The 13,933-nt window shown below is 39.0% G+C and overlaps 1 protein-coding gene across 1 annotated transcript in view; it reads right to left on the bottom strand.

Annotated features, from left to right (window-relative positions):
* itga11b (integrin, alpha 11b) overlaps positions 1–10,892 on the bottom strand; it is a 122,342-nt gene extending 111,450 nt beyond the window's left edge. The window contains exons 1-3 of the mRNA XM_072385332.1: positions 10,832–10,892; positions 10,226–10,337; positions 9,174–9,272 (exon numbers count right to left, since the gene is read on the bottom strand). Of these exons, the coding sequence (XP_072241433.1) occupies positions 9,174–9,272; positions 10,226–10,337; positions 10,832–10,892 (272 nt within the window). The remainder of the gene's footprint in view (positions 1–9,173; positions 9,273–10,225; positions 10,338–10,831) is intronic.
* Between the last annotated feature and the right edge of the window lie 3,041 nt (positions 10,893–13,933).

Here is a 13,933-nt window from a genome sequence, read left to right as displayed (position 1 = left end):
TTCTTCTCAACAACTTTAGGTGCCATCATTCTATTATGATTGAAACAGAATTTAAAACTATCAACTGAATTCTTCTCCTTCTGTTCTTAATCAGGTCTTCAACCAAGACCAGGTCCTTTCAAAAATACCTTTCAAGTGCTTTGAAGCTTCAGCTAATAACTTTGTGCTAAATTTTCAGCTTTTTTAGCATGGTCAGCTATACCCATTCAGCAAATAAGCATTCTCACTGCTGTTTCGCAGGAACAGCTCTTTCTAGTTGTGAGAATGCATTAAGGCATTCTCACTATTGTTTTCCTGTTTATCTTTATTATTATATGTTCCGTACGTTTTTTGCCGTTTAAGTACTTCCACACACTTTAAGCAAATTAAACCATTTTCGCACAAAACGTTCAGCTCTTTCTGGACATGATGGCTATGACTTTTGGTGTTTCTAATGTTTATAGTTTTTAAAATATTAAGGTTTTTGTGCAAATTTTTCTCCCTTTAAAAGTAATGGTAAATCCTTTCAAATCATTCAAAGAGCTTCCTCCTCTTTCAAATTTAACTACTTCAGCATACGTTAAGATAGAGACACCATTCAAACTTTAAAATGTTCACAAGACATTCAACTATTACTGAATGATTGAGCTTTTTAAAATATTCAGCCAATTTTGAACTATCACAGTTTAAAAATGTACTAAAATCCTTGATGATTTCTGAGTTTACAATGCATTCCAATGACACGGAATGTTCATGTGTAGAGTGGAGGCTCCAACTGGCAGAGTGGAAGAATACAGCAAGATTCTTCAGAAAAAAAGTTTTTAACCTGTCACTGTTTTTAAAATATTTAAGCCACAGAAATAATTTTAGCATTAAAACGTAGGTCATTTTGTCCTCTTTCAGCCAATGTGACTTTCATAGCCTTCAGGACTTTACTTTTTAAATTAGAAGCCTTTGAATCACAGCAGTACCTTCCAACTGCCAGTCCTTTTTGCACGTTTCTTCTCTTTCCTGTATGTTTCTGCCTTCATACAGCTCCACATCCTTTCAATAATGCATTTCAGGCCTTTTGAAGCTTCAGCAAATGAATTTCTATTAAATTTTCACAATTTTTCTATAGTGCTTCTCTTCTTTTTGAATTTATTCACTTTTTGTTTAGCATTTTTCTTCTCTGTCCTGTACATTTCTCAGGTCCTTCAGGTCCTTTCAAAAATACATTTCAGGCCTTTTCAAACTGCAGCAAATGACTTTCTACTAATATTTCACATTTTTAGCAATATTTAACATAACTAACTGCACATTTTTCCACAAAAATTTTAAATCCTTTAAATCTTTCTGTTGTTTTTAACCTTTCAACTTCTTCAACTAAGACTTCTGCAGTTTTTTGGACATTAACTACTGCATATTCTTCACCGATTTCTACAACTTTGGTATCAAAATGTTCAGCTATTTTAGGAGATTACTGCTATATCTCTTGGAATTATCTTATTGAATTAAATTGGAATTAGTTTTGACTTTTGGTGGTTCTAACTTTTATACTTTTAAAATGATTTAAAATAACTAACCGCACATTTTTCCACAAAAATTTTAAATCCTTTAAATCTTTCTGTTGTTTTTAACCTTTCAACTTCTTCAACTAAGACTTCTGCAGTTTTTGCCAACAGGTTTAAATTATTCCACTATTTTATTTTCACCTTCAACCTGCTTCAACCAGGATTTCAGCAACTTGCTTTCAGCTAAACTTTCACTCTTTCTAGTTTTAGAAATGTCACACTTTAGAAATGTCAAGACATTTCACTTATTATCTGCTTGAAACCCTTTTGTTGTTCTTAACCCTTCAGCTTTTCTTTGCTGACAGTTACTCCAGCACCTTTGAATTGTTCCACTATTGTCTTTTTGACCTTCAAATTCCTTCAACCAGGACTAACAAGTACCCAGTACACACAGGACAACAAAAACGGAACGGAAAATACATTCAGAAAAATACACCTACGCCATTACTTCGGCCTAAGCTCCCTTTCCTTTTCTTCCTCCTCATTAATGAGCTTAATGGATAGGGAAATAAATGAGTAGTTGAGGCGATTATGTTTACAGAGTGGAACCCTGTACGTTCTTCCTGACTTTAATAATGTGTATTCTGGACTGAGCACATGTGATGTGCCAGTTGGAAACTCTGACGTTCTTTTGCACATTTTCAGCTGCTGAGTTCAGGTGGCCTGAAGTGATTGAAGCAATAAAGAGACAGCAAGGAGAACAGGTTGATTTTGAATCGCTTGACTGGACTGTAAAGTGTGAGATTGTGCGATCCAACCCTGTCACCTGCATGCGCTTGTTTGATAAGCGTGTTGAGGCACTATTCAGAGATCTGCTGCTCTCAGATGCTCAGCCACTGGGGAAAGTGATCCTTTCCCCAGTGGCTGAGCATCTGAGCATTAAGCATTTGTAAACTTATTAACACGTATTGTCCAGCTCTGAAAAGAGTTACAGCAACTACATTTCTGCTAATGTTTTGCTTTTCTCAACTTATTTAGAATCTTTTGGTTGCTACATTTTATAAGGGTTGAAGATGAATTCAAAATATGAACAGAATTCATCTCCCATCTCCTTCTTTAAACCTTCAACTTTTTCTGCAAGGACTTGCAACTTTTTTTCAGACATTTAATCAATTCTGTTTGGTTTTCCAAAGTCACCCTGCAGAATCAGCAGAGCTTTGGTTGTAAAAAAGGATTCAGACCCAGATGTGTTATGAAATGAATACATACAGATGAGAGATCAACATGGTTTAAGTGACAGCAGTTCATTTTTCAACAACCTGTAGTATCAGAAACAAACATTTCAATCAAAGGTAAATCCATTTGTGTTTGCCATACTGTAAGTTTTTTAAAAGTATTATTGAAAGGAGCTGGAGCTGTATGAAGGCAGAAAAGTAGAGAATAGAGAAGAAACATGCAAAGAAAGTGTTTTGTTGCCTGAACTAGCATTAATATTACTGGACTCGTCCAGTTTAAGCTCTCAATTATTCCTTTCTTTCTAATATCAGAGTGCATTCCAATGGTCATATTAGCTTCTTTAAATGTTTATATGTTTCACAGCTGAACCTCCTTACATGGTCGTGTTCAGCACTGTTCTTTTTACATGTTCAAGTCGCTGTTTGTTTTTCTAATCCTCTCAGCTTTTATTCAGCTCCAGGTCCTTCAATAATTGTTTTTCAGCCCTTTTTCAACAAATTTTCTGCTAAGTTGTTTCCATCTTTTCAACTCCTTCTTCTTTTCAACAACTTTAGGTGCCATCATTCTATTATGATTGAAAGAGAATTTAAAACTATCAACTGAATTCTTCTCCTTCTGTTCTTAATCAGGTCTTCAACCAAGACCAGGTCCTTTCAAAAATACCTTTCAAGTGCTTTGAAAATTCAGCTAATAACTTTGTGCTAAAGTTTCAGCTTTTTTAGCATGGTCAGCTGTACCCATTCAGCGAATAAGCATTCTCACTGCTGTTTCGCAGGAACAGCTCTTTCTAGTTATTTTTCCGTTTCCGTCACGTTTTTTGGCGCGCTACTCCTCCCGCAGCGAAGGTCCGACTAAAATAAAAAACACATGGCTGCATGCGCGCCGATGGGCAAAAGTGTGCTATTACTTTTCTCTCTCATTACTCGAAAGGAATAGCGGATAAATGGGAAAAAGCGGGCAAATTGTCAATGGGAAAATGAAAGGAGAAGGCCTAAAAGATGCTCGAAGAGCCCCAAACTGCCTCACATTGGAGGCCTCGTAACTCAGCCATACAGCGTCACACACACATCATTCAAAGTTTGTTTGTGACAGGAAAGATTCAGCTTTAACTGTAAAGGGCTTGTTAATAGCTTATACAGCTTTGACACAACGGCAGTTTACGTTTTAGGTGTCCAGAGGAGGTCATCTCATGTCGGTTACACTTTAACTCTCACTCTAAAAATCTTTAAAACAAAATTTCTCGAACAAATGCCTCTCACGTCCAAAATATCTGCCTGATCTGGATAAATTATACATCAAAACGTAGGTATTTCATTGTGTTTCACGTAGGTACTTCACGTAGGTACTGTCATTGAGCTGGGCCTCACAGATTTCTCACAAATCACCTCTGAGCGCAGAGAGGGAACATTCCATCCCATTATAAAACGGCCGAGCCCTGAAATCAGTCGGAAAACTCATTTTAAAACTGCCATAATAAAGGAGCCACGGGGGGTAGAAGAATAAAAATGACACCGCTGGCTTCCCCCGTCCCTTCTGGCGCTCACGGTGAAAGAATTATTCGGATACGACTTCTACTTTTCGAACAGCGACCGTTTGTTCCAGACTTGTGCCTCAATATGAAAACACCATGATCTTAAGGGGACAAAGTGAGGTGCAGATTTGGCAGTTGGCAGTCACAGCTGTTGCCCATAGCAACTAATGCTGACCACACCCAAGATTGCTGCCCTGTTCTTTCACAGCTGATGAAGCCAGAGCCAAGATGGCGGATGAGGGCAGAGCCAAGATGGCTGGCCTGCTGTAACAGCATTATGACAGCCTGTTTTATCTGTGCTCCTAATACAATATAACATGACAGCCTCTGTCTGTCAGCAGGGCTGGAGCAGGGCAGCAAAAACTGTGATAACAGCTTCATGCCAGCCGCTCACGAGACAAATGCGCGCGATAGCGCGCACTGACTCATATGTTTTCCATTCTTCTCAACACATCAGCTGTGATAACAGCTTCATGCCAGCCGCTCACGAGACAAATGCGCGCGATAGCGCGCACTGACTCATATGTTTTTCATTATTCTCAACACATCAGCTGTGATAACAGCTTCATGCCAGCCGCTCACCAGAGAAATGCGCGCGATAGCGCGCACTGACTCACATGTTTTCCATTCTTCATGCCAGCCGCTCACCAGAGAAATGCGCGCGATAGCGCGCACTGACTCATATGTTATCCATTCTTCTCAACACATCATCTGTGATAACAGCTTCATGCCAGCCGCTCACAATACAAATGCCCGCGATAGCGCACTGACTCATATATTTTTCATTATTCTCAACACATCAGCTGTGATAACAGCTTCATGCCAGCCGCTCACGAGACAAACGCTCGTGAGCTGTGATAACAGCTGTGATAACAGCTTCATGCCAGCTTCATGTCAGCCGCTCACGAGAAAAATGCGCGCGATAGCGCCACTGACTCATATATTTTTCATTATTCTCAACACATCAGCTGTGATAACAGTTTCATGCCAGCCGCTCACGAGACAAATGCCACCTTCTGTGTGATAACAGGATCATGGCAACTGCTGACGACACATATGTTCGCGAAAGGAAAATTGCACGTCAGCAGTACATATTCAACCTTTATTGGACGTCAGCAATTCCACTGTTTTCATTGGTTGTTGGCTCATCACTTCGCCCCTGGTTCTTGGAATATTCTGAATAGTCTTTCTGTCTGGGAGCTTTGTTCAGGTAAGACCTATTTTTTGCTTCTTCCTTTACAGAATGCTAATCAATGTTGTTGATTGGTCATCTTCAATATTATGTTGTTGCTTGTTGGAAATATGGCTGTAGGCATGTTTAACGGAGAATAAGTTTTGTATTTAGTACTATTTTTCTCTATTCGGATGTTTCTGTGTGACTGCCTTCGCTTAGCATGCTACACTATTAGCCCGCTGTCTGGCGTTGAATGCTGTGACGGCTGTGAATTTACAGAGTTTATTTCAGTATAAGGCTTGTGTTGAGTGGTTATATTGAACATTATCTGTCGTTGATCGTGGCGGAAATATGAATGTCTTCGAGTTAAATAAAGAATAAGGTATTTGCTCATTTTCCTTCCGCTGATGTTTCTGTGTGCCTGCCTTAGCTTAGCATGCTACATTGTTAGCCCGCAGCCTGAACTTGAACGCTCTCGACGGCAAAAGCTATGTGCTGGTGTTGAATGAGTCAGAATGTGAATGCATTGTGATTTGAACAGAATATGGCTTGTGTTGAGTGCTCATTTTGCTATGTGCTGGTGTTGAATGAGTCAGAATGTGAATGCATTGTGATTTGAACAGAATATGGCTTGTGTTGAGTGCTCATTTTGCTATGTGCTGGTGTTGAATGAGTCAGAATGTGAATGCATTGTGATTTTAACAGAATATGGCTTGTGTTGAGTGCTCATTTTGCTTATTTATCCATTTTTATATCTATTTATTCGTCTATATATTCTCAAATCATGAGCACTTTTGAATGATAATCATGGTATTTTATTTGACAGTTGCCAATTATGATGTTAATTATTGTACATATCTTCCAATCAGTGAAATATGAACTTTGAGGATCATGGCTTAACTAGTAGAGTGTGATTCTTCCTGATTGCTGTACCGTGCTGGCACGGTGATGCTTTGACAATTAGTTTATCATCCTTGACCATGTTTTTGTGAGAAGAGCATCATGAGTTTGTTCAGTCAGAGAGCAGCAGCAGACACAGAGGAAAGAAGCCCACAGTGAAGACCAACTACACCACCAGTGATGAGAAGCTCAGAGAAGGCAGACAGGACAGAGACGGAGCAGCTTCAGTCAGACAGAGAAAAAGATGAAACTGAGGTAAATGTTGGAGTCAAAGGTTCAGAGTTACACTTCACACTTCACTCTGTTTAACGTGAATACTTAACTCATAACATCACCAGATTGTTCCATTTATTCATTACAAGTTATCATGCTTTTGTTTTTCTTCTGTCAGAGAAACCAACACAACCCCCCCCAAAAAACACTGATGCAGCATCTTCGGTTGGAGAAGCAGGACCTCATTAGATGTAACGCTGCACTTACAGGTGAGACTTCTACATGTATGAAGACAGTTTCAGTGCTTTTCATCATGTGTGCTTGGTGCTAATTTCATGATTGTTGTCTCCAGCTTTTAAAACATGAACAACCAGATGGAAACCAGCATGAATCCAGACTAGAGTCGTCATGCAGATGCTGCAGAGACAAAAGACTAAAGTAAGTACTGACACTTCCCCTCACAGCTCACATACAGTAAGGATGTCTGTTTATGATTAATGCTGTTAATGATTATGTGTCCAGCTTTCCATCTGAGGTCCTGCTGAACCGAACACCTGCGCTTCCACAGGAGGATTCAAACTGCATCGTGACGTGTCCAAGGAGAAGAACTATGAAAAAAGGTGTGTTTTTATCTTTACTCAATACATTGATTGTACTTTAGATATTTTTTGTGATGAATCCAAAACAAGAAAATTGATCTACATTGACATGAGAAACTCAACATTTGGTTTCCTCTCTTTTTGTCTTATGAAGCAGAGAAGGACTCCCATCATCTGCAGTGATCCAAACAACCTTCAGCAACCACAGATGTGACCGAGGACTCCGATGAAGACTGGAGTTTCTATCACCATAGGACAGAGGTAAGATTTGAATGTTGTCGGGTTTAATGTCTTCATTTCTTCCTCTTACTGTGATGGTGAATGCTTACAGATATTTCTCAACCCCCCCCCCCCCCCCCCCCACACACACACACACACGCAGAGCAGAGCCCTGAGGGACATGAGAATCATCAGTTTCTGTTTTCCAATCATATTTCTGTCATTGTTTCATTGTATCTACATTTATAGACTGTGACATGTTAAAGTTTATCAGTTTATCAAAACTGACTGACTTATAATGAGCTGTTGTTGCTAAATAAACACATTTAAACTGTCAGTATGTCTGAACATTACTTACTGTCCTCCTCCTCTGGTTCAGATGGGATCTCTGCTTCAACCCACCCAAAAGGGGACTCGGTTGGCTAAAAGACCAGTAACTGAGCAGGTGATTGGCTGTTTAAACTCTCCTCCTTAATCAGGTAAACATAATGGTTGCTACCATGTAAAGTGGCCCATCGTGTGCAGCCTCTCTGTGTCTGTGTGTGGACGGGCAGAAGACGGGCAGCAGCTTGGCACCCATCAAAATTTCTTCAGAAATTTTCTAGTTTCATTTACTCTGTTTCTATCCTTGTGTAATTTTCTCTTACATTTTGTAAGTAATTGCTTTTTTTTCTCACTTCTTTACTTGATTTGTCATGAACTTCAACATATATGCACAGAAACAAAATGTGTCTGGAATGGATAGATGAATGTATGTGTATCATAAATGCTCAGTTAAAACACAGGGGGGGAAAGAAGAAGAAAGAATGCACAGGCAAACTCTGGAATTGCAAAAGGACTGGTCTGCTGGGACTGCTGATGGACAGAAGAATCCTCACTGTGGTAAAGAAAAATCCTCAAATGCCTGTCCAACAGTTCAGAAACGATCTTTAGGAGTCAGCTGTGTCTTTGACAGAGACTACTATCCACTTCATGAAAACTTCATGAACAGATTTACAGAGGCTAACCCTAACCCTAAAAACATGATGACCAGATAACAGTTTGTGAAAAAGTACTTAAAGGAGCCTGAAAATTTCTGGAAAAAGATGTTATGGACCGATGAGACTAAGATTAACCAGTATCAGAGTGATGGCAAGAAGAAAGTGTGGAGACAAAAAGGAGTTGCCTAGGCTCCATTGCATACAAGCTCATTTGTTATTATGGCTTGGGCATGAATGGCTGCCGCAGGTATTGGCACACTTATATGCACTGATGATGTAACAGCTGATAGCAGCTGTTTGACGAATTTTGATGTGTGAAGTTTTTTTTTTTTTTTTTTTTTTTTTTCAACATACACACACAACTTTGCTTCATCCAAGCAAAGCTAGACTCTTGAGCCCTACCAGGTGTTTATAACAAGGCACCAGGCCATGTTTTGGTGTATTCACAAAGTTTTTTGGAGGCTTTGCATGTTGTGTTTGGCTTTGTGTTTTCCCCCAGCACTCAAGCCTCTTCCAATTACTTCTGTTAGACCTGTTATATGTTTTCTTTTTAGTCTTGTGGTTTTACTTTCTTTTGGCACTTACTTGTATGTTTCCAACAGAGTGCATTCTCAATTTTGTTATTAGCAGCTGTGTTTCAGACTCCTGACCCAGATTACCTCACAAGATTCACTCCTAAGTTTGCTGAACTAACAAACCAGCAGTCAAACTGTAAGCCGCCTCTATGACATCGCATTTTTTAGTTTGCTTGTATGTTGATCAGTCAGAACACGTAGTCCTGTGCACAGTTTTGTGCATCACATGGGAGAGGAAAACCACTTCCTATGCCTACACATGATCCAAAGCTACCTCCCCAAGGACCCTCCTCTCAGGTGGCAGACAGACACGAGCTCAGGCGGAAGAATTTGGGACGAATCTATCTTTTTCTCTGCTACCAACGAACCCCTCCTGCACCGACGTGTGACCAAGGTGTCACCTCAAAGTAAGGTCATCTCTGAGGAAACCTTCCCTCTCACATTAGCTAAAGCCCATAGGTTGGTGTCCCAAGATGGTAGCTGTTAGTTAAATTTCTGCTGCAGACCCCATCCCATAACCTTAATCAGACATCCACCAAGTTTAATATTAGCTACTCCAGTTTTCCATTCTCTGGCATCCAGATCCACAGGGTCATTAGTTTCATCTTTTCATACATTTATACATGTATTTCTGTTATAGTCTTAGTATTGGTGAATACATTCATATCCTTTGTTGGTCAATGACAATTAATGATTCTTAAGATGTGCTGTTTTCATAGGAAAGTTTTTTAACTGCTCAGTGTTCGAGGTGATATGAAGGTCAATGCAAGTGACTCTTGTGTGGCATTTCAAGCTTATCTATAAATATTTTATTGGTTGGTGGTCTAGTGCCCCAGTGTTCATAAAATTATTGAGGTACTGATTCTGGTACACCAATCCCCCACTCAGACTAAATTCAATTGCCACTCATCCACTCTCTATAGACTAATTTGGGTACCAAAATGCAGGTTATTGAGCTACATTTACATACGCTTATTGAAAAGATGCCAGAGCAAATGAGTGCAGCAATCAAAGATAAAGGTGACCCAACAAAATAAATATTAGTGACTTTTTCAAATTTTTGGTCATTTTTTATGTTTGTTACTATTTGGTAGGGTTTTTGCTTTAATAAATGTCTTGTAATGTGCAGACACAAAAACAACATGGTTAGGGTTTGGAAAACATGGGAATACATTGTGCAAAAAACAGATTGTATCACTGAGTCCCACTTTCTCCAACTTTTTTTTGGTTCTTTCATGACAATAAGGGTTTTTCTCTGAAAACAGGTTGAACCAGCACATACACGTTTGTTGATGTATTGAGAGCTTAGTGAAGATGGATTCTTACCACTGGCGTCCTCCTGCCTCATGCTGCTGAACTGTGTATCCAAACTGAGTATCTTTAGGACCAGAAAAGATCCTAAAGTTCTTGATGTCAAAGTTGAAACCGAGTTGAGGATCTGAAATACAGAAGAACATTTCAATTCAATTAAATTCAGTTCAGTTTTATTTATACAAAGCCAAATCACAACAAATTTAATCTCAAGGGACTTCAATAACACAGTCCAATTCAAGCCAATTGGAGTTCAATTCATTGTTATCATTATCCAATCAAATTGATTAAATTCAAAATTAGTCCAATTTATATATACAGAGCCAAATATGATTACTTAGCACATTTATGAGTGGCCTTTTATTGTGGCCAGCCTAAGGCACACCTGTGCATTGATCATGCTGTCTAATCAGCATTTTGATATGCCAAACCTGTGAGGTGGGATGGATTATCTCGGCAAAGGAGAAGTGCTCACTAACACAGATTTAGACAGATCTTTGAACAATATTTGATAGAAATAGATCTATTGTGCGTGTGGAAGATGTTTTAGATCTTTGAGTTCAGCTCATGAAAAATGGGATTAACAACAAAATGTTGCGTTTATATTTTTGTTCAGTGTACATTCCACATGGCAGGGAGTCACACCACTACTCTTCTGTCCAAAGGGCAGCAACAATGCCATTACCGTCACCTGGAAGCTGTGAAAGCTGCAGACAAGTATGACATTCATGGAACACCATAACATAATGATGTCAAAGTGGGAGATACTTCCAAAGATAGTGGAAAGTAACAAACTAAGATCATATGGGACTTCCAGAGCCAGACTGGTGATGGCTAACCAATAGAACATTGTGGTGATCAACAAACTGAAGAAGAAGGCAGTAGTGACATGACATGAGAAGTCATGTGTGTGTGTGTGTGTCTCTCATACCAAATTAGGAATCCTCAAATGAGGACAAGTTCTTGATCTTACCTTGCTTATTCTATGGTTGGTATCTTAAGGCTGGTAGCTGGTAATTAATTTCCACTTTGCAAGTAAATGACAACTCCCAGATCCTAGTCTACCTAAATTAATCCCAACTCCTTGATCTCTTTTCACATTCTCTTGCTTGTTAATTAACAGTGCCATCAGATTCATATTCATGTTAAATCAGTCTTTGCTACATCACTATACACAGTTTGTGTAATTTTGGTGTCAGTGAACACACCCACAACTGCTGCTTGATTTCAGGTTCATACTTTGGTTTATGCTGTGTTTAGGAAAATAGTTGAATAAATATATTTGTCAAGAGGTTTCCTTCTGTGATCTCAAAGTAAATTCATACAGGAATAAGTAGGTAGCACTATGAGACTGATCTATAACAATGATACAATTGATTATTTCCAAAAGAATCTGATGCCCTAGTGTTCATACTATATGAATATTAACAAGGTATTGATTTTCAAGTCATACTAAAAGACCACATTTTCCCTAGAAACATTGTAAGTTGTTTATGTTGTTTATGTCCACGTGTTTGCTGGACATCACCAAGACTGCCAGTGGTTGAAGGATGCGTGCAACAAAACATGTCACTGCTCAGATGTGGCAGTGTCCAGAAAAAACTATGGAGTTTATTGTTTTGCCAAAGTAACACATAGACTACATAGACTTGTATAGACTTTAGGGCTATACCCCCTCTTCCTGACTTTCACCCTGTTGGCTTGGGGTCCTGGCTGTTCATGATTTGCAATCCTCAGTCATTGCACATCGACCAGTGGAGTCAATGGAACTTTTGATTCAGAGAGCCAGAACTCTGTCTACAGAACAGTCTACAGAACTACAAAAACACTACACCTGATACATGTACTATTATCACTAAAAGAGGCAAATTCGTAGCTAGAAATTTGGCACACCATGTAAATGAAAGCAGGAGATGGAGAGAGAGAGAGAGCTGGTAGCCCTGCTAAACCAGCAGATTTGTGTTGAAACACCAAAATAATCCTAGAAATGGGCCAGACAGCAGAAAAAGTGTGTGATAGAGTTTAAATGTGAAATATGACGCTATAAATGAATATCTCATTCTTCAAACTGAGAGTATGATGACCACAGTGAACTTGTGGTAAAACACTGACTTCTTATAAGTACTTCATACAATACCAATAATACAATTTCATTCAACTAATGACAAACAAACAAAAAACATCTTCAGCTGTCGAAAAGCTTCAAAGTATTGCTCAGAACATTATATAGGGTTGAATAATAACTTTTAAGTCTTTACAAATTACTCAGGTGAGCTTCTCGTTTTGATACAGTATTTTATGAATGTAGAATTACTTTGGTGAGTCTGTATGCCAAGACACATTTGGACCATAACTCAGACATTACCACTATGACTGCCAGAGATAGCGTTCAGTCCCCTTGTGGGGCACATCTGCTCAACCTGAACTTATCCACAAATCGCAACTCAATAAGCATGATTTTGATGGCCTAAACAAGTACATATCTTTCGCTTACATTAAACTCCCATTTCCAAATTATATGGCAGGATCAGGAATTCCATTGTAACTATATTTTTGATAAGGTGTGAAGCAATCACAGACAGTCAGAGGTATTGCTGTATGATATATGCACTGATGATGCTAATGGACAAGATGAATGTAGAAATTAAGAGAGATTGAGTGGGAGCACATATAATGTAAATGTGCACATTGGGGCGGCTGTAGCTCAGGAGCTCAGGAGGAAGAGCAGTCGCCCACCAATCGGAAGGTCGGTGGTTCGACTCTGGCTTCCCCAGGATACATGTCGAAGCGTCCTTGGGCAAGACACTGAACCCCACGTTGCCTCCCAGTGTATCACTGGGGTATGAATGTGTGTGAATGATTAGAAAGCACGTAGTTATGTGTATCTTAAGACGTGCTGTACGAGTGTGTGTGAGTGGGGTGAATGCGGCATGTAGTGAAGCGCTTTGAGTGGTCAGTTAGACTAGAAAAGCGCTATACAAGTACAGGTCCATTTACCATTTACATTTGGCTTACTCTTATATGCTGTCCCCAGCACTCATAAAACTTTGTTGACTGTCTGAAATAAGAAGAACCTGTTAAGCAGTTGTTCAAAAACGAGTTCATACACAACATACATCTAAATGTTACATTTTGTATTTAATTTATGTCCATTTGATAGGTTGTGACCATTCCTCAGATATTTTTTATCTCTTGGCTCGTTTTATCATTTTTATTTACTGATTCACACAGAACTAAAAATCCCATTCTTAGGTACGATATAGTAGAGGAATAAAAATACATTAGAAAACAACAAAAAAAAGTGAGGGAGTACTAAATCATGTATAAGATTTGATGATGTTTGCAGTTTAGATGCATATACAGAAACAAGGATCCATATTATCTTGTACATAAACACATACATAATAACACCAAAATCAGTAATAACTGAGTTGCTTACTGGCTCTGATGTCTTATTAATCGAATGATTAATAAGGCGTAAGACAATATGATATTTAAACCCTGATCATTTAGTGTGTCTCCAAAGACAGGGATGGTAAATCTGTGTCAGTTGGCCTGAGTTTATTCCCCCCTTTTCCTTCTTCAGAGGATCAGAGGAAGTATGTTTTTTTCATGGCCAGCTAAACCTCTGGCAATCTGTTTAACTTTTATGTGAAGTCTGTTTGACAAATAAACTCCAACAAATGGTCACTGAAGTGTTCCTTTTCGGCTCGGTCAGCTTGT

The sequence above is a fragment of the Leuresthes tenuis genome, unplaced genomic scaffold (assembly GCF_036924035.1).
Source record: "Leuresthes tenuis unplaced genomic scaffold, fLeuTen1.0.hap1 SCAF_5, whole genome shotgun sequence".
NCBI classification, from domain to species: domain Eukaryota; kingdom Metazoa; phylum Chordata; class Actinopteri; order Atheriniformes; family Atherinopsidae; genus Leuresthes; species Leuresthes tenuis.
The sequence above is the reverse complement of the archived record's forward strand: the minus strand, read 5'-3'. Positions and strand labels throughout refer to the sequence as shown.